The sequence below is a fragment of the Bombus terrestris genome, chromosome 8 (assembly GCF_910591885.1).
Source record: "Bombus terrestris chromosome 8, iyBomTerr1.2, whole genome shotgun sequence".
Classification (NCBI taxonomy): domain Eukaryota; kingdom Metazoa; phylum Arthropoda; class Insecta; order Hymenoptera; family Apidae; genus Bombus; species Bombus terrestris.
In genome coordinates, this window is record NC_063276.1 from 4,627,960 (window position 1) to 4,650,145 (window position 22,186).

The 22,186-nt window shown below is 34.0% G+C and overlaps 2 protein-coding genes across 5 annotated transcripts in view; both read left to right on the top strand.

Moving 5' to 3' along the window:
• Window positions 1–1,008: 1,008 nt before the first annotated feature.
• LOC100649140 lies at window positions 1,009–3,728 on the top strand. Its single transcript, XM_003397123.4, has 3 exons — window positions 1,009–1,200; window positions 1,718–1,855; window positions 2,614–3,728. Exons 1-3 carry the CDS (start codon window positions 1,171–1,173, stop codon window positions 2,977–2,979), a joined length of 534 nt encoding a protein of 177 aa, XP_003397171.4. The 5' UTR covers window positions 1,009–1,170; the 3' UTR covers window positions 2,980–3,728.
• Window positions 3,729–7,400: 3,672 nt separating this feature from the next.
• LOC100648209 overlaps window positions 7,401–22,186 on the top strand; it is a 94,551-nt gene continuing 79,765 nt past the window's right edge. For 3 of the 4 annotated variants that reach the window (XM_048408094.1, XM_048408096.1, XM_048408097.1), the window contains exon 1: window positions 7,401–7,856. The gene's annotated coding sequence lies outside the window, so the exon portion shown is untranslated. Of the gene's footprint in view, window positions 7,857–21,360; window positions 21,433–22,186 lie in introns of all 4 variants that reach the window. The other variant, XM_048408095.1, reaches the window with a different exon arrangement.

Sequence of the window (22,186 nt, forward strand, 5' to 3'; positions counted from 1 at the left end):
AAGATTCCTTCGATTCCGAGAAGTTTGTTGCAGTGAACGAAGCCCATTTGGCAAACGTGGCGAAGGTAAGAAATCGAATTGAATATTACGACAGAAAGGTGGAAGTGGAGTTTTCACTTTTTAGTTGGGTAGTGACTGATAACAAACGACGAGTTGGCTCGTCTTTTCGATAACGCTTGTGAATATTAAAATCGTTTCTCATACAAATAGAACGCGACTAGAAGAACGAAACTCGCCAGCAGATAAATGTACTTAAATCGCAGAGTGAATTTCAGTAAATAAAAATTGTATTATTAGATTTCAATGTCAACAGATTATTTGAATATTATACCATTAACTATACTTCATATAGATTATAATTATAGTGTTAATAGATTTCAGGTAAACTACAAAAGATTTAAAATAATAATTTTACATAAAAACCAATCTACTGAAAATATATTATTATTGAGAATTTGAATTTTCATTTCAATTTATCAGTTACATGTCCAAAACGACTATAAAACAATACAAACCTTTTGCGATATTCATCTTTTCGAATAAATAGATTAGAGAATTTTAATAAAATTTTCAACAGATTAGATGTACAAAAACAAATTTAGTTTTCGTGTATTTTCTATGTATCTGTCCTCAAGAAATTAGTCACGTCGAATTACGCCCATACTCGGATTATATATTCGATATTTATCTTTCACACGTATCAACAATTTGAAGAAAATTCGTAATGATCGATTTAAATGAAAAAAAGAAATTCTGTAAATATATATATACGTATATTTGATATGATTTATTCAATATCATCAGACGAGCTAACTCGTCTTCACCAAACAAGATAGTTCGTATGTATTGTAGTAATTTAAAAGGAGAAGCTAACTCGTCTTGGTGAGTTAACAGATTTGAACAGGATGGAAAATACGGCTGGAAGTTTCGAACACGCGAAGCATATATAATTTAGTAATAGTAGTGTTATCTAGAAGGTATGAGGGTACCTCCATTCGATAAGAGGAATCCTATGTACGGGAAGCGTTATATATTCAGGCTCCCAGTTGCGGCATCGCTTCACGCAGTTGCATTTCGATTATTGCGCATCGTGGAAACTCCTGTGAACCATTGGAACGTGTTTTCCCTCGACGGAAGTTGGGATTATCGTGGAAATCGATTTTCGAAACGATGTCGCCTGTTTTGCTCTTGATCGTAGTGGTAAGATACACGTTGATCAGTTTCTTTTCTTTCTAACTAAAATTACTTATGCATTAGGCTGTTATCGTTATCGTGGAAATTTTCTAACATTTAGTTAATAATATTTACACGAACAACGTTGTCTTTGCGTCATCATGTTTTATGTATAACAAATTTTGTCGAGACTTTTTCTTCAATTTTAATCCAACCATCGAAATGGCAGATTTCGGATATTTTATTTTCCTAATTATTGAAAATGTGGAATTCTTAGTAAAATTAATATTGATTTTCTAATTAATTGACGTTCTCTCTTACTCTTGAATTATTCAATTGTTGGTATTCACGTATTATACCTTTTTATGTACTTTTTATGCATATAATATATTCAATATATTTCAAATATTACTTTTGAACACCTAATGTACATAAAGCGTTAGTTACACAATAAAGTGTTATAGATAATTGTCTAGACACCTCTATTTTGATAATAAAATATTGTCATATTTATTTTTCTATTCCATTTGTCAAATATATTTAGATTGTTGGGACACACGCGATGCCTGTAACGCTACCTGAGGATTCGATTAATAAAATCGATCAAGGGACGATAAGAGAAGAAAAGATCGCGAATGAAGACTCAGGTGACCCGACAGTTTTCGAACACGTAATTGAAAATGTAAGTTAATACCGAGGATAATAGTCGATGACTCGAATAATATAGATTTAAGTATAACACAGCACGTACTGTAGGATAATTCCGGATGGGATCTGCACGATAAAGCGCACCCGACTTTATAGCCCCTTGTTCGTAACAATAAAGTAAAACACTTCCGGCAGAACTATAAATCGCGTTTTATGCTCTACATAACGTAGACCATGAAACGAGAGCAACAGAAGTTCTTTATACGCTTAAAAAGATCTACGGTTGTTACCTTGAGTTTTTCTACTTCTGGCGTACATCCTTAAAACGGAACCCAAAAACTAAGAGGAATATAAAAAGTTTCTTCGGCAACGATCGTAAATTTCTCGTTTCACGTTAAGACGTGATCTAAATCTAATTGGAAATTTTAAAGTAAAAGTAGTTTTTCTTGCGAAGTAAGCAATCAAATCTAATCTTAGCTCGTGCTGCAATCGATTAGTATAACTCTTCGTTATATATGAATTTTTATTTTTAACTTGTTACTAGCAACTTATCTTTCGACTTTGTTCCGTGCATAGTATTTTGTTTCGATCAAAATTGCTATTAATAATCGATAAGCAAACTCCTATTAGCAATCCAAAAGATGTTCAGCCTTGAAAGCTAAATTCCAGTATTCCAAGAAACAACTCATTATCATATCTCAAGCGAATAGATTCCATTCCAAATTCTTCGTTGCGAACATCGAATCGAGTTTCGCTATTCCAATGAACAGTCTACTTGATATTAATTTTCAGTCTGAGACCAACAACACGACCAAACCAAGCCTACTCGCCTGGTTTCTCACGCCATTGACTCAGAATCTGCAGATCAACCCCCAAACTCTGCAGAACCGTGTCATTCAGCTCAAGGAAGCGCTGAAGAATTTTGGACTTGGAAATCGTAACGACTCGAAAGGAAAGCAATTGAATAACGCAAACAATTTGCTACATGTCGCGAGTGTAAGCGATTCTGGCTTTTACACGGATAGATTGGAACCAGCTGGATTCTTCGGTGGAAATGGCTGGCTGGCGAATAAAGGTGGGATCTTAGGTCGTCCTGGAGCGATTCTCTCTACTGGTAGCATCCTCACAGATTATCCATCGGCGTATAGAAGAAAATAGACGAATTTTCAGAAAGATATTCCTTCGAGTTTGATGAGGGATTAGTGAACTTCGTAGCATGTCAGAGAGAGAGAGATCGCAACGTATTTTATTTTATATTTGATCGAGGGAAATTAACACAGATGAGTTATGTGCAATGTCTTTAATTTAACGTTATTTCTCATTTATTTGGAAATTAGAGATAAGATTTATGTTGCCGTGTTAATTGAAATAAGCGTATCTGTTCAGAAAGTGGTTTGGGGAAAAGTGACTTTTAAGTGTTTGACAATCAGCCGTTGATTTCACATACGTCCGAAATATGAACCGTTATATCTTCAACATAGATACCGCTTTTTTATTAAATATACACATAGATAGATGATCTTTGCGCTACCCGACAGCAATGATTCGATTTAAACGAAAATTGCAGATAAGCCCTTTCGACTTAACACGGCGGAATGATTAACCCAATTTTTACATTTTGTATACTGTAAATGTAATATTCTAATTTTTAAAGGAATAGTCACTCTATTACAAGAGTGTTGTAGCCTGAACAATAGGTACTTTCATAAATTTTTAGAATAATACATAATCACGTTCCTGGAAGGATAGTAAACGCATGTACGCTAGGAGAATAGTGCGAATTGATAGTAGTTTTATGTTGTTTTTTATACTAGAGGAGGATCTTAGATCCGTGAGATAGTATGAACATATATATAGTAATGTATCAGCAACCATTGTTAAATAAAAATTTTATAATTTTCTGATTATTTCTGAAATTTAGCTCATTTCTAACAGCCCAAATTCCTAAAACATATAAATGGCGGTATTCATCGCACGATACATCACTCGAAACCATTCAATTCCATCTGATAAAACTTCCACCAATTCTCTATCTGGTTTTAAGGCTATGCTTTGGCCCACTTTCCACGAATATTCTATATACAGCGTGTAGCAGAACGTGTGCAATCCGCTTGAGGAGATGATTGTAATGAAAAAGGTCCATGAATCATATGCTCGCGATAAACACAACATTTGAGCAATACTACGACGTCCACAAATTTGCCTTGAAACATCGGATGGTCTTCTGAGCATCTTCTTTTTTCTTGTTTTTAAATGTACACTCAGTTGCCGAAGTGGGCCTCACTTGTATTGTTACACCCTGTACAACATCTTTACTCTTTGCAACATACTCAGTTAAGCAAATACTGGGCGTCGAATGAAAAAGAAAAATTGCCCGATTTGAAGTAAGAACGAGGAAGGTAAATGTTCGATATTAAACGAAGTTAAGTGACATTTCTCTATGATCGAAATACGAAGGAAACGAAACGAGGAGGACTAAAAGGTATTGAGAGCAAATAAATTAAAGTACTTAGATAATTCTGGTGGAACGTGCGCGAGAAATTCTTCTGATAACTGGTGGTTCTTAGATCGAGGATGAAGACCGTGGAGAAAGCTTCCGATAAATAAGCAGCTTTCGCGAGACGAAGAAATTCCTTTGGTAGCATTCCCCTTCGATGACATCCAACTCTTTTTGTACAGAAGCTTTACAGTTTCTGCGCGATGCTTCAACGAATCAATAACCTTCCGGATTTTTTCGCTCTCCAAGTTACTAAATGAGGAATTTTGATTTTCAAAATTCGCGGAATTCCTTGTTATATCTACGATATTACGAACCTTCCGTTCGCAGAATTTGCCGAGGGTATCGATTTATTTGAAGTTCATGTAAACCGAGCAGGCATTTTAAATAGGGATTCCAGGTAAACTGTTTTCGTACGTTTTAAACACAAATTTAAGGTAGATCATATAATAAATGATCTTGAGTTGGAAATTCTCGAGAGACGGAGAATTCTGCAGGGATAGGATATTATGAAAATTAATGTGGAATTTTGATATTTCGATCTTGCTCTTATTCTAGTAACAAAAAGGATTTGTAACGTTTTAAGAAAATGTTTAACGTAAAATTGAGACGAAGAGTCACTCATACCGATAACGATCTTCTCATGCCTTGCTCGAATTTGAAATGTTTTTCAATATTGAAAGATACTATTGGGTTGAACATGTCTGAAAGAACAGGGTTAATCAACGAATTCTTCTCGTATACTTGGAATTTGGTCGATTTACAGTAACACTATGAAAAGTTTTCATCGCAATAAATAGCAAATTACGAAGTTTCTACGATTTACAAAATATCGATAGTTGATTTTTCCCGTATGCTGTTAAACCTGATTTCAACTAGATATTTCGACTATAGAAGACGATGTCATTCGAGGCTCTCGTTTTTATCTTTGTAATTTTCGTAATTGAAGATTTGACACGCCGTCAAGAACGGGTATCTATCCTGCTACAGTTTAACAGCAGCATGTGTTTCATTTAACATTTTATTTCACAGATTCAACAACAAACGTATCAAACGCGTTAAAATAATTTTACAGAGGTGAAACTGTTCCACATGAAAGTTTTAACAAGCTATCTGCGGTTTGAAAGTGCCACATCCGGAAATGCGTTGCATAATGCACACGCGTCACTGAATTTCCCTAGAATAGTTATCGTTGATGTTGCATCGTCGAAAACGCGAATCGGGACAGAGGAGGCCTTTGATCATCGGAAAATCATCAGATGTGTGCTCGTTTTGGCTAATAGTCGTCAATTTACTGAATTGTTTCCGGGTATCGCAACATTCAAAAGGAATATCTTCTCCCTTCAATTGGAATTCAATTCGATTAATGGTACGACAGAACGTTTCGTATGATGCCAATAATGATTGATTATCGATTTCTTTGTAATTAAATGAAAGCCAGCGATCACTGTCTTTTTATGATTTTTATTTTGCTTGTTAATTACTTATTATTGTACAATACAGATACAATAATTATTATAAGAGATTATCAGAAAGCCAAAGTTAATAGTGATATAATTATTACATTTTTTAAAAGCAATATCGATTTCATTAAAATCAGTTTATTCCTGTAAAGTATTAATTCTGTGTACGATGGAAATTCTAACATGACCCGGTTAACTGATTGGCATTGTAATTATCCCGTTGTTTTCTCTACCGTGAAATTTTATAGTTAATTTTTTACCATGATGTATTTTGTACATTGTTCATGGATGATGTAGAAAAATGAATAATTTCAATCTCTTGGCATTGGATTTATTTCGCGCAGAAAATTTGAACAAAACAGCCCTCTTCAATTTTAACAGTTGGATCGCTTCTGAATGAAAATATGTAGTATCATAGTAAATCATTATTAAAATGTGAGTTTCAGTTCAGCAAAGGAAAATTATTTTTTTAATGAAGTTTAATTTGAATTTCAATTTCAGTTTCAATTTTAAGCCCAATTTTTTTAGTCTTCTGGGCTTCCAATAGACTTAGGAAACTTGTAGGATATTTATAAATATCACTATTATATGATATCAGTTGTTGCTTAAACCGAAGATTAGAAATTGTGCAATTTGCCTTTGATTATAATACTACCATAATATTGCCATCTCACATATTATTACAGCAGAGTATTGTTAACGTTCACCAAAATTAATTGAATTAATTTAATTACAAATGATATCCGCACACTGTGTAATTACTAAAGCAACCATAAATTACCAGGTTTTTGATATCTTTTTCTGACATGACCACCCATCTCTAATGCTACAAGCATTCTATAATAGTCATATAATAACAGTCTGTAATAGTTCTTGATAGTATCATCTATCTCAGAGTCGTCTCTAATTCAAACTACAGAAACTACTAACCACAAGCTTCTCACCTAAAAGAGAAAAAAAAGAAAATTGGCAAAGAAATGATAACCAAGTCATCTATACGTACAATAAGACAGTATATATTGAATAGTACCTATCTAATACTGTAACAAAACAGTAGAAGTGTTGTATTTGTGCATTGAATAAAAAGGAACAAAACAGTCATCTAGAAATAGTTCATAAGCTATAGAGAGGAAAAATCTAATTTTTGGAATTTTTGTCTAGTTTTCTCTATTGCGTAGTTTAGTGTCCGGGTAAGAAACCAGGGTATATTGCATCTCGATCTGGCAGAGGTCATGCAATGGTAGTTCACGTCGTATCGGTTCTGAAATCGAACCTTTCTATAATTTAATATTTTTACTACGGAGGATGATCTAACTGTTAGTGTAAAACATGCATAGGTACATCACTTGTAAAAATTTGTGCTTGAAAATTATTTTCCATATTTTAATAGTTCACGAGATCGAAGTCGCTGGAAAAAGCTAGGTAGTCAAACACAGAAGAACGATTCCACGTTTACGAGTTACGTTTCGACAGCCAAACTTTATTCCACCCTGAAGGTTTAAAGGGCAGCCAAACTCAAGGAAGCTTACTGCCTTACATATGCAAATGTTTGAAGCCATGGGCCCTTGGCGTGGGGGAAGCGCACTTAAGTGGGGATAGCACGAAGCGATCCTGGCTTTGGGGCGGCAGTCGAGGTTCGTCAGTCGACCAAGTAACACGTATTACGGTGATCGTCGTCGGTAGAAACGCGCGACGAACAACGTGTACGGTCCAATAACCGCGAATCAAAACATCAAACAACGAACATAACCGTGTAACGTTCCGTGAAAATCAATACTTTAATAGTTGGAAATTTTTAACATTAATTTTAGTTCGAAGTTTCTCCGTGATTTCGTATGCGTGTGTTTTTTCGTATCGTTTGTATTGTTTATATACATACATATTTCGTGTGATATCTCGTTTATAATGAAGACTTTACTTGACGAATGACCGTGCTTTTTGAATATAATTCGCTTCCTTTTTGATCGAAGAAGGAGACTTTTCGATCGGAGAAGAAAAGAGACTAGCTTCTTTGGTCTAGTGGGAAGAAGGATGGAAGGAAAACAGCGCGTGTGACGCCGAACGTATCGTATGTGGTAAGTGATAACATTTCGCTTTGTAGTTTGATATTCGAAACTAGTCGAAACTGTGTTTGTTATTGTTTTCCCGGAACACGTGCGCCTACCACGCATACCGTGTTTATATTGGCGAAAACGCACAATGCTCTTAAATCAACGAAGGGCGAAAAAATTATACGTATTTCGCAGATATTTTCTAGATTTAAGATCCTCATCGACAAACCAATATAACTTGTATTTTAACAAATTAGCAACGTAATTGTTAATAACAGCATATATTTGATTGGCAATGGGCGAAACAATTATACGGATTTCAGCAATAAATCAACGACTTATATTAATAATGTACGACTATGTTTATGTATATCTGAGTCTATAACGGTTTAATGATTCTATAATGCACGTTCGCTCGTCTTTGGCGTGTGATCCTATCCCGTCTGTTTTTCTTTTCTTTGTTAACAAATTTTTTTCCAACGCTTGTATCCTTCGTCCCAATTGGCTTCAATTTGATTATTGAATTTGATTTAGGAAGTAAATATGGCGGGTGACAAAAAGCGCGCGTTTTTGTATCTGCTTGTGTTTTTTAGTTAAGTGCGTACCCGCTAGGGGGACGTGTTTTTTATACAGAGAAATAATAAAAATTGATAATATGGAATAATAAGTCTTTTTTAGGAGATTCTTCGAAAAGCAGTGAATTGATTAAGATTGATGGTGTTTTAATATACTTACCATTGAGATTATGATTGTATACATATACATATAGGGAAGTTTCAATTGGCAAATTTTATCTTTATTTCGAAAAGGGAAGTTTTCCTCTTACAAGTTTTAATACGTTAAAGGTCTCGAGTAAGAATTCCATTAAATGGAAATATTAATTGTTATTTTTAGTAAATTCAATGTTATATAAATGTACATATTATATCACATATTATTAATAGATCAGATTAGATTAGTAATTAGTAGATTAGCAATTTGCAAAATTTATCCTATTTACGAAATTTCCGTTATTTTGAGATTTTATTTATTTGATTGATCCTATTTTGTGAGAGAATTTTCGCAAAATTTCGGTAATAATATCATGCAAGAGACACTCAGCCGTGTTCTATCCGGGAAAAAAGCATAATATTGCGTCAGCAGGGCAACCATACATGTCGTAATAATATTATGATGTGTATGGTAGTTTATTTTGAACAATAAAGATAAATATGTAGGTGTAGGATAAGAATTCATTTTTCGAAATAAAATTACGAATGAAACAAAAGAGGGAGGATTATAAATGAGATTTTGGTATTCGATATAAAAACGAATATGTAGGTTTTAGGAGGAATTATGAGATTGAATTACGCGTATGAAATTCCATACAACGAGATCTTTTTCATTGGTCGACGTATTTAACATTACGGTTTATTTAATATTAATAAACGTTCAGATATGCATAACAAATAAAAGTTAGAGAAGGAATTATTTTACATACAATTTTCTCCCACTGATTGAAAATTCGTTATAAAAATTGAATAACTTCCAGCCTCCGAGAATATACAACGAGTGTTATAACTTTATGTTCGCTAGAAATTTGGCCGTTTTCTCAATTTTCATTCCATTTTATCACAACTGAAAAACCATCTGTCTTCCCATGACAAATTTATATCTCTCTGTTCCAATAAAAATCCTTTTAATCCCGATCACTGTCGTAATCAAATTCTTTTTATTCGTTTCTTCTACACACACACACAAAAAAAAAAAAAAAAGGAAAGGAAAACCGCATGATAAAATTCTGAGAACCAAAAGGACCGTTTTGCAAGCGTAACATAAAAGTATTATAAAAAAGTAAAAATTCATCAAAGCTACTCGCTGGAATTTTGCGACTCGGTTTTTTCCCTCCTTTTTACCACAATATGCATTGGGAATTTTTCTCCGGGGAAATCGCGGAACTAGCAAGTTTCGTGTACAAATCGACATTTCATGGATTTATCTCAAGCAACGGGGAGCTATGATTTACGAAAAGGCTTCCGAGAATTATACTTGTTGACATTTATGCATTTATGCAAGTATAAATGTACAATAATATAGAACGGCATGCCAAAATGCACAAATGTACAAATATCAAAAATAAAGTTTCTTTGAAATTATTCTATAATCGGTAATACTTCACGATTCAGTCGGTATCTGCGATTATTTTCAATCTTCGATACATCGAAAAGGGATATCTAAAAAGGTGAAATGTCACAAAAAAAAAAGAACGTGTTGCAAACAATTTCCAATCGCGTTGAAGAATATTTTTTATTTTCTAAATTAATCTTCACTTCAGTACGTCAAAACGTGCGAAAACTCTTATTGGAAGATAATTATTGGGTTGGCAACTAAGTGCCAACTCACTTAGTTGCCAACCCAATAATTGCCAACCCAATATTAGAAAGTAACTAAAATAAAATAAAATGAAATTGATTACTCGATAAAGTAAATAAATACCATCGAAGTAAAATTATTTATTTATCCGATCGTTCGTTTGTAAGCGTTTTGAAAATTTACTTTAGATACAACCGCCATTGGCTAAACGAATATACCAACATGTAACAAAAATATAACACTAGTCATACACGCCATGGAAATGAAGACGAATGTAAAGCGTTTTTCGCATGTTTTTTAAACGTAGGCAACGATTTACAAAAGGTCCAACTGGTGTATGGGTGAGTTGGCGTGTTTACATATATGTATTCGATTAACACAACTATTGGGGCATAGTTGGTCCTGTGGTTGGATGTACAGAACGAGGGAACGAGGATTCTCGGACGAACATTCAGTTTCAACACTAGAACCACCACACTAGTCAAATTAACTGGTTTTACAATTTTATTTTAAAATTCCTACTTCATGCCATATTTTTTTCCCGCAATGATGTAATGACTTTCGCAACGATAACTAAAAGAATAATATAATAAATTTTATTTTCTTTTTTATGTATTCAAATTGAAAATAATTTTGTATCAAGGCTACTTATACCAATACCAGTCAAAATGGCTGGCACTTGTCAAAGTGTAAAAGGGTCCTGCAATCTGTTTATCGAACCGCAATTAACCAGTTTCCTCGTTTTGAAAACTTCACACACGTTTTAAAAACTTTTACCGTGTATTATTCGATATATGATGATATCAGTTATCAGGAAAATTCCGGATCGATCGCTAGATGCTAACATTAGAAATACTACAGCAGTCAAAATGACTGGTCCTACAATTTTATAAATGTGTCAACCCTCGTTTAGGGATCATGGTCGCAGATATATTAATAATACCAAAAACGTACTACATAACATGGAATTCCTTCTGTAAGAAAGTAATAAATCAATGAATATAAAAATATTCTATTATTACGTATTTTTTTAAGACCAGTCATTTTGATTGATTTTGGCAGAAATAATTTCGTGTTAACGATCGGAAGTTTTAGTGTTAATAGCTCCACCAATATAATATATAACAGTTTACAAAGTTGAAGGCGAACGGGCAACATCGGCAACGAGCCTACGCTCTTCTAATCTAAACATTCCGAGAAATGTTAAAAGTGGATCGTAGTTGTGGGAGGTTGTTGGAACGTGTTTATCAATTTTATAGAAAACGGAAAGCAGAGATCGAAATAAATTATCAAAATAGATACTTGAGACTCGTGTCACGTATTACAACACTAATGGACGATTAGCTGAAAATCTAATTACTTAAATATACGTACAAGTGAATTATCGAGGAGTCACGTGGAAGATCGTGTTACTCGCGGAAAGATCGATTCGTCGAGTATATTCGTCGCGTTTTACGATGTAACTGGCTGTTTGATGACACGATGTCTCGCGTGACCAGCTAAATACCTTTACCTCGGATGACGCCTTCGATGTACTCTTGTACAGATTCTATTTGCCAACGAGAAACCTTGAAACATAGACAGAGCATGAAGATCTTTTGCGATGGGTGTTTGCGGGTGTTACCTTGTTGAACGAACAAGGAAACTCGTTAACACCGACGTTACGAGGCTTTGGCAATGAGTTCTGTGTAAGGGTCGTTGAAAAATTGGAAATTAGCGACAATGTCGAAGAAATATAATTGATGAATTGAATGTAGGTAATTTTTGGTTTATTTTTCAAATTGTAAGCAGAGAGATTATATGTACAGTTGGTGTAAGAAGTATTTCTACACCACTGTGTCTATTATTGTATTTATATATCGTAAAGTAAAGAAATATAAGAAAATCTTTATCGATTCACATATTTCGATTTTCCTCTTTGTGTCTTGTTTCATTTTTCTCCTTCATATCTGTTTGTTTCAATCGTATTGAATATTTAACGTATGTTTAAAACTCTTGGCTTGTAAAAACAAGACCAAGACGTTGATATAAAAATTCAAAATTAAAATCCAGAAAATTTAAATTTGCAACACGTACTTTCAATAAAATTATTGTTTATAATGAAAACGCTGCTTACGAATAGCTTGTAATAGCAATGTAATAGCTTGTCGAAATACAGTGTCGTATATACGCAGTGTCAAATGTGAAAAGATTAAAGGCTATTACGATGCCAGGTTCTGTTCGTCTCTCATTTCTCTCGAAAGTTATCAAACTCATCATTTCTTACCCTCTCGTTTCACTAGAAGTCGCGAAAAGCATGACAAACATCATAATATATTGTTTGTTTATAAAGATAATTAGGAAATATACATATTTTAATAATATTTCAGTTTCATTTGTTATTCTGCTTTGTAATTGCATAATTTTATTCCGGTGAAAGAGACGTTGCGTGAATTTTTAAATAAATATCGATTCCACCGTGTATTTAAGTGCTTTTCCCGAGCTTCTGCTGCGAAAAGTTTCCGTTCATCGGTTATCGGTGCGAATATTTTCACGTTCCGTGACACACGTTACGATACGCCAACAGAGAAATAGTACAAATTGCGATCGTATATCCGACGCGCTAGTTCCTGCGCGACGATCTATCAATTATTTCGTTTATTTCAATGTCCGACGAGTTTCGCATTCCCGGCAAGAGAAAAACAATTTTTCGATCGATCTGTTTTCGATTCGTTTCTCGTCGACAGCCGAAGGAACGGCACGGTTCTCTCTGATGCGTATGAATTTGATTAAAATGGATGTGCAATAGAAACTCGGTAAACAATCTGACGCAAATGTGATGAATTTTTGTCAGGTGCCTGTATTTTCCAGATTGGTGAAGAGCATAATTGCATTCCATTTTATTTCCCCAGCTTTTTTTACCTTATAACGTTTCTCTTATCTTATATTTTTTTCTATTCCTGCATTTGTATTTATCGAAATAAATAAATAAATCAATTTTTATGTCAGGCAGTTTCATACAGAAAACTAATCTACGTATTTCTAATTGCCTTCTTCCCATTGTCTTTTCCCATTTTTCATAGAGAGATGCAGCTTCTAATAATTAATATTATACAGAATTATAAAATTTCTAACGAAATAATGAAATCTCCTAATATCGTCCAAATAAAATCAGTTTCATTTAATTCTCCACATAACTGACTCAATGTAATCCATTCAGTTCATCCGTCGAAGACTACAACAATCGTTTCATTTGTCCTATTTTTGCATATTAAGTGCATTCTGTACATCCTTGCACTTTTATTATGAATTTTCCGTAAATGTATAAAAAATGCGCTGTTTGATACTAACATCCAATAAATATAGCAATATATTGTCGAAAGAAAAAGGAAGCGTGATACGTTTAACGAAGACTTTAGTTGGTCCAAACCGTACTTTCACCCCAATAAACTGACCCAATAAAACACGAAGAGAAACCTATAATCGAGTAACCCGATCAACGTCCAACTCTGCTAAAAAAATTAAACACTTATCGACGGCTTGTCTTCGATTTCCCATCTCCATCGATTCTCCTCCTTCAATCCCATAAACTTAGAGCCACTATCGAATCTTGAAAGTATCGACACGAGCTTCCAAGAGAAACGAAGTTTTCTTTAGAAGCAAACTTTCTTCTTCGAGTCACGTTATCCGGGCACACGGTATCACGTTATTTGGTTGTTTAATTAAAAATGCATGGAACACGGATTGGTTTCTCGCGTGAAAAACTTTTCCAAAGTAGAACGTGGGTGGGTGTGTAACTTCCTGTAATCGTTCAGCGATGCGTTTGATGCGCCATCCTGTATATATTTTGGCAACGTGGGTGTCGAATTTTTCCGAGTTCGGAGCCCCGGATGATCCCTTTGTAATCGAGAAGCTGAAATAGTAAAAATTTGAATGACCGGAACGAAGATTATCAATGGAAATATGTAGAAAACCTGAAATCTCGTAAGATATGTATTTGCGATTTTAGATTCAATGAAATTATTTTTGTTCTGGCCTAGTAGCGTTGTAGAATAAATAAGAGATACAATGTTTTACATTAAGTTGATATTTGTATATAGAAAGGATAAGGTTTCCGAAGAAGATTTTCTAAAGAAATGAAATGTCAGAAAGTTTCCAAAATTGTAGAAATATATTACATATTTTTGAAAATGATACGTAAAATTTCTCGAGTTTGCGAAAACTGATTAATTATCTTACGACTCTTAATTAAAATATTACGAGTCATTCCACTACTTACCTAACCTTCGTTCAATAATCAGAAAGCCAGCAAACTGATATATCCATCTATTCATTAAAGTGTCAAGGACTATACAAAAATTTTAAATTAATTATCCCATAATTCTAAAAAGAATTATATCTCAGCCCTGCTTATCTAGCCTTCGTCAAATTAATTCTCAGCTAAACGATACTTAAAATTCCTCCACCGCTTCGTACCTTGAAGATTAACAGACAAGATTACCCAAAAATAAACAACGATCTCGTAACTCCGACTAGCTACTCTATATGAAATTTCCTGACCAACTAAAAAAGAACAGGATAAAAATAGAAGAACTTCGTTTCATGATGGTACGATAAAAATCTGCGAGTTTGACGAAGGTTATCGTGTTGGAGAACCAAAAGTGGTGCGTGAGCCACAGGTATCCACGGCCGATGGACTAACGTTTGACTATCGCTAATAACGCATAGCGTAAAAGCGGATAAGTTGGTTAACGTGGAACCTTTTTTTTTTTTTATCAATTTACAGTGAATTAATCCTGAACCTCGAATTATTTTTATCTACGTATAGCGTGACCGAGGGAAATAAGTCGCGGTCGAAAGGAGCGGCATTTTGTGATCCCCAACCGCGAATTATCGTTCCTTGAAAGACTTTTTTCAGACACGCTATATCCAGACCTCGAGATAACAAGTTCGTGTTACAGCAAAACCTTAAGCACCGATACATAGTTACACGTGTGAATATCTTCTCAGAATTGAAATTCGAAGAAACGTTTTGCGATGAAATGGATCGTCTTACACTTTTATTCGCGTAAATATTTTTCGAATTTTGCAAATTGTTTTTAGCAGCATTGATATAGTATAGAAGTAAATCCAGAGAAGATAGTAAATAATTGGTAAGATATTCTTGAAATATCATACGGATACGATGTATAAATTTATATAAAGTGAGATAAAAACAAACAGAAATTATAAAATTCTATATAAATAAAGAATCTATATATATGTATATAATTGTATAATTCCTAATTTATATATTTGAATAGAATTTTATAATTTAAGTATATAGAATTTTGTAAGATATATAGTATGTTATACAGATTCAATATTGTAACAAAATTAAATTTTGTTTGTTTATGTCCACTGCGTATCTAGACCAGTGCTTTAAGCAGTTCTTGATATTTCTTGATACATATAGAAGAAGGTACGTTTCATTTTTATTTCTTTCAAATTAAAAGGCAAGATTTCTAATTTATATGTTTACAATATACAATTACATGTAATCGATAAGAAATGTATCTCTTATAGAAGGCAATAATGCTATAAAATTACAAAGAGTGGTAGGAAATTAAATCTTGCAAAAAAACTAGAAGATATTTTCTAATTGTCAAAATATTCCTAATTTTTCAAAAATTTGTATCTCACGAAAGTCGTTCGAACCTCGTATCTCATAATCCGATGAAAGTAGACAAGAATCTTAGGGACGAACTTCTCTCAATCTTCCTTGGATTTTCCGCGACTCGAAGAATAAGTCGAGAACTATTTTCCAATTATTAAAATATTCCTAATTTTCCATAAATCTTCATTTTACGAAAGTCGTTCGAACCTCGTATCTCGTAGGATAAGAATCATAGGGAAGAATTTCTCTTACATTTTCTATGATCTTCTCGATCATGTCGAGCAACGTCGCTTACATTTTACATAATATTTTACCGACTGTGCTGAATCGGTCGGAATATTACGTCGTCGTGATTTATCTCGCCATCCTTTCGGCTTTCGTTTGCGTAACCAAAGGATTGTTTGTAGTGGCGACGATCTTACGGAGATATGTTGGAGCCCTCGAAAGGAAGCAGCTCATCCATCTCGAAGATCTTTCGCGTTTCTTCTTCATCGTCGTCTTTCGTGTCCTTTGTATGACGTATCGATTTATAATAAAAGTGGCTATAGTCGAGAACGGGGGCTGATCGATGACACGACATTTTTATCTATTCTCATTTCCGTTGGTTTCGAGGAAATGGAATGACTATCTTTGAGAATGGAACAGGAATGATATTGTTTTCTCGGTCTTCTTTGAAATTTATTGGATGAAACGTCGGTGTCACTTTTTCGCCGAGATGAAGCGGAATTGGGGTTGGTTTTTTTTAGAACTGGAAGCTTCTTTTTTTTCTAGAGATTGCATTTTTCTATGCGGAAATATGTGGTCTGATAACACAGGGCACTGATTAGTGTCTTGCATACTTTGTACAGAAAATACAGTAATTTTCCTTTTGAAATTTAATGGACGTTGATTTTTTTTTTAATTAAACGCGTGTATTTTAAGAAAAGATTGTATTCTACTTTTGACAAATTTATGTCTTGGTGGAAGATTGTAATGAAATTTTACGTTGATATTTGTTGCGGCCTTTTCTTAGGAATCTTTTTCTAAAGAAGACAGGAAGATCATTTTTAGATAGAAAAGGGTAGAAACCGTCTGTTTGATTTCGCTCGAAACATAGTCAATAGAAAGTTAATGTGGATTTTTCTCTGCAGTGAAAAGGAATAAAGGATGATTGTTCAAAATTAGAAATGAAGTGTTCACAGCGAAGACTCTATTTTTCTTTTGATAAATTTTTAGATTGATAACACTTACTGGTATTTTTTATATTAATTATCACTTTAATTAACTCGTAATGCTTGCATTGCGATCGAATAGAGTTTCTTTACGATATGATATGGTAGCGATCATTTTCATTAATTCTTCCTTTAATATTTTTCACTGTACCTTTTTTTTTTCTTTATCTTTTCCGTTTAATCCAATTTTATCTGCAAGCAATTCGGATTAAAACGGAGCTCTCAAACTTCTAATTGAATAATCACGCAGAGACCATTTTTGCCTGTTAGATTTACGAATATTAAAGTTATCCTTTAATCAGACCGTATTCTTTGTTTATACGTAATTACTGTTTCCCTGGATAATGAACGCATTTTAGGAAGCTATGAGAGAAATTCCACTGTCAGCGAAAATATCGCAAAGCCTGGACGAGTAAGAACGAATTTATAAGTTAATGTAGAATAAAAAATATTTTAAAATTGCCTGGAATTATAATAAACAGAAGGGAATTATCATAAAGCATTCAGAAAAAATAATTCATCCAGTATCTTTTTAATTCGACAAATTAAGAATTCTTTTTTCTCCAGCTATTTCCAGATTAAAAATACTAATCTAAAGTTTATCTATACAGCCATCCAATTAGCAATATTTTTCCAGCAAGATTTAGCAATTTTTCTCTTCCCATTTAAAGTCACAAATTTACGAAAATATTCTACTGAGCTTTTCGATTCACAACCATTCGAGCAGACTATTTAATCTCCGATCTTTACGCAATTTTTATGAACAAACGGGCTTCTGAAGAGAAATTCCCGAAGAAATAAGATCGCGGAAAATTGCTAGAGAAACGTTTCTAAAGTTTCTAAACGTTTCGTATATTTTTTGTACAATTTATGCATTCTGAAATTCCGCGTAGATACAAACTCTCGTTCGAAAATAGAACAGTCCGCGATTGACTTTCATCAACCTACGTTTCTTTTAATTCCAGAGACAATCTCTGTTCGATCGGATGAAAAATAAAACGACGAATGCGAGAATGTAATCCGCTGTTAGTATGACGCTCTACAGGGGGCAGCCGATCGAATTCCGTTCAATTATCAATGAATTACGTCAGTCGGCCGCCTATTTGCCGGTGGCAAATGTCAAAACAAAGAAAAAAAACTATTCGTTCTTTGACGCAAGCATCGTGTACATGCGTCTACTCTACGATGTAATTTTGTTTCGCAACAGGGTGACTGTACTTTCTTTTAAAACTGGTTCACACACGGCCAATATCATCGATATTGGTTAGCGATAATCACACAAATTTTTCCTTATCGATAATGATTATCGGTAACCAAAATAAAATTCGGATCATCGATAATAGTTACTAGATAACAAAAAAGAAAAAAAATTCCAGACATTTATATTAGTTACTGATAACCAAACTAACCGATAACTACCAATAATGAAAGAAGTTTTTATCTTTTATAATTGTTATTCCCAATGAAAATTTGTTATTCAAAGATATGATCCATTGTACCGGGACTTGTAAAATTTGCCACAGAATAGTTGTGATGCCTGGATTAATATAAATGAAATGCCGCGTTAATATAAATTAATATTTGACAGAAACGGAGAATTTAATGATTTTATTTATATTCTTCAATCCTTTCGAAGATCTTCCTCTTTGTTGTTTTCGAAAAATATTCAAAGTTACCTGAAAAATAATTTGTATACTATTGCATACGATCATCGAGCATCCTGGTTTGAAATAATGTAAATTCCAATCAGCGACCAGCTGTTGGCTTATTTGATCAAGAAATCTAAAAATTTGGAACGACGTTGCTCTAAACTGTCTGACTAAATTTTAGTGTTCACACGCGACATTTCACTAACGTTAATTGTTTGTTGCCCCAGCTACTGGAAAGTCTTACTCGACTATCGGATTAAAATCTTGGTGTTCAGTCACGGCAAGTTACTAAATTCCTTGCTACTCGTCTGCTGTACTGGTCGTGTCTGAACCAGCCTTTAGAGATTAACAATAAAACGCGAAAGATGAAAAGCTCGACGTGACGGTGAAGGATCCTCGAGGCTAGTAGTTTGATCCGTGCGAGGTCAGACGTGGCTCGATAAGCCTCCGACGGATATGCGCTCGGCTCAAGGTCGAGTGTTTGGAACCTCTTTCTGTAATTGGATTAACTAAACTTTCCACGTTGAAGGAGTGGAAATTTTCTTTTTTAATAAATCATTAGTGGACTGCGGACTTTTATGTAAATGCATATTTTCGAGAATATAATTAAAAAGGTAGAACGTCGGCCAATATACATAGGATGACATCGATACGCTTGGTGCATCACTGATATAGTGCTAGAAAAATTCTTTTAAATTGTTGAATAATTTATAAATTAATCCGTAACCGTGCGTGGAAGATTTTTCTAATCTTTCTAAATTAATCCACCTTACTTTAGTTTAGTTAGAAAAATTGATTTCCAATCAATTACTAATCAATATAGAATTTCCTTTAGTTTGAACTTTTCAGCAATATCGTATCTTTTTCAAGAATATTATTTTAATATACTATCCGCTTATCTCTCTATCTCCTTGAAAATATCTCGCACGTCCATTTTTCAATATTCGTTTAGCGTCGTTTATAGCATGTGCTATATTTTAGATATCTTACATGCTTTTTCATATCATTCTATGCATTTCTGCATCTTCAATTGTCCCATAAATGCATCAAAATTTACTAATTAATCATGTAATTATCAGTGTTATCGAATATTTAATCATCCGATGATATTCATGGAAAGCCAATATTCTTAAAATAATAGAAAACGTGCAGTGTTTTTTTTTTTTGTTTTATTTCGTTTAAAGAAGAAGAGGAAAAAAGACAAAGATAACGAAGAGACAGAGGAAAACTCATCGAACTGATAAAATGTTTGGATAGTTGTTAATGGTGCCTCGAATGACGGAATTCCAGCGTATCGAATTCCCATTTCAGGAACTCGACTAGTCTATCGTTTCACCTGGACGATGGATCACCAAGACAACGTTAACCAGAGAAAAGTTGGATCGAACGGATGTTTTTCTCTCGAATTACAGGAGTAGCTGTATTATCACAGTATCATGCGCAGCATCGAGCAGGAGAAACAAATAGAACGAGATAGAAATAGAGATAGATAGATAGATAGATAGATAGATAGAGAGAGAGAGAGAGAGAGAGAGAGAGAGAGAGCTGGGTTGGTCGAGAATTTCGCTTAGAAATTCCATCCACGGTATTCTTCCGCATTTCGTGACACAGCGTTACGATCTATACCTTTGCTGGATGCAAATGACGAAGTAATATACGTGCTCTGAGATGCATGAGAACGTGCAATAGCGATGACGACATCAAGCAACTCTATGTAGCTCGACAACTTTTCTTAATTTGCCATTCGTTACACTTTGTTCTTTTCTGGGAATTTAAGCGTAGTATTCTCAAGTCTGTAGAGAGAAAGAGTTTCTTCTGTTCATTGTCTTTCTTCTTCTTTTTCTTTCGTTGCAGATGGTTGCACACAAGCAGAACAGTTCCTTCTGAATAATTTTTTATTTTTGGCTTTGAACGATGGAGTAGAAACAGTTTTATATATAGATATGCATATAGTTTGAAGAGAATTTCCCTAGGTAAAAGTTCCTCCTGTTTCTTATTTCTTCGAGCGAACAGCGATCCGCAATGATATTCGTGCACTATTTCTTGCATAATTTCTTATTCTTGAATTTGAAAGATGGAATTGCAACGAACGGGTTAGCGTTCGGTATAATTTTACATACTTTGTTAACTTCCTCAACGAGTATTTCGTCAATGTCAACGAAAAATGTTATGCTTTAAGGGTGTGCGATACGAAACTTGCATCTATCGTCCATTGGATGTATCAAAAATTCCCTTGCGAAGCTGGTTAGCAACTAAGTGATTGCGGATTTTGTCATTAGGTGGTAATGACAGAACCCGCAATCACTTAGTTGCCAATCCAATATATGTACATAGAATATGTATAGGGTTGTCCGGAAAGTGTCTTTCTTTTACAGACACGTCTTTTACAACGGCGCATCTTTATACGAACATGAGACCTAATCTGTCGAACGTTGTGATCTTTATTTTGGTAGAACAAAATGGATCATACGTCATTCGATAAAATAATGTAAAACGGAAAATGTTGTGCATCCATTATTTTCGTATAAAACGAAAGGAACTTTTCGGACGACCTAATACTACGAAAGTACGTTTCCTAAGATTGTAATATTATCTCTTGCGAATGAATGCTATAGGAACGAAACTGGAAGATTTCTTGGAAGCAGTTGGCAATATGTGAAGCATTATTGCTTTTGTTGCAGGAATGTGCACATGTGGATAGACAAATCGGAAAAGAGAACACGCGTATCTCGAACTTGAAAGAAGACAAATGCGTACGTATATTTAAAGGAAAAGAAATTCATATATTTGAAACAGAGAAAATGATACACGAAAGAAGGCGAAGATAACTTTCTAACTAGATCACCAACAAAGGGATAGATACAAGCCTTTGCTACTTACGTTTCACTCCACACACTTGAGGCAGCCACTCGAGGCGCCTTCTGGCTTCTTTGTCGGACATCTTTTTACGTTTGAAAATTAGGTTTCTTGGAAATTACAATTTCTCAGGATTTTCTCCTTACTCTTAGCTTTTCCTGCTACACCACCAATGTTTCTTATTTTGCACATACTATTAAATATTAATATTATATTTTTAGATACACACCTCTGTTCATAATTGTCGATATTAAATAAATCTGAAAGATCTCATGCGATACCTTAAACTATAAAAAATTCATATATTCAATATATATACATCCATAATTTTCGTGTATCAAAAAATTTATTCTAAAAATATTTACAAAAATTATTGCATATTTGTAAGTTACTATAAAGTGCTATAAAAAATATTATAAAATACTATGTAGCGGCATATGAGTCAAGGGAAAATTGGAATATTATTGTGCCTTGGAAAACCAACGTTGTTTTCGTTTGCTAGGTTCAAAGGTAAACGAACTCCGGACAAAATATTATCATCGTTATTTGTGATCGTCAACGGGAGCTACTTTTTATAATAACAACTGTAGGTATAAATAGACGAACGTGCTCTCTATGACAGTTCAATGGTAGAGTAATTAGCGAGTATTA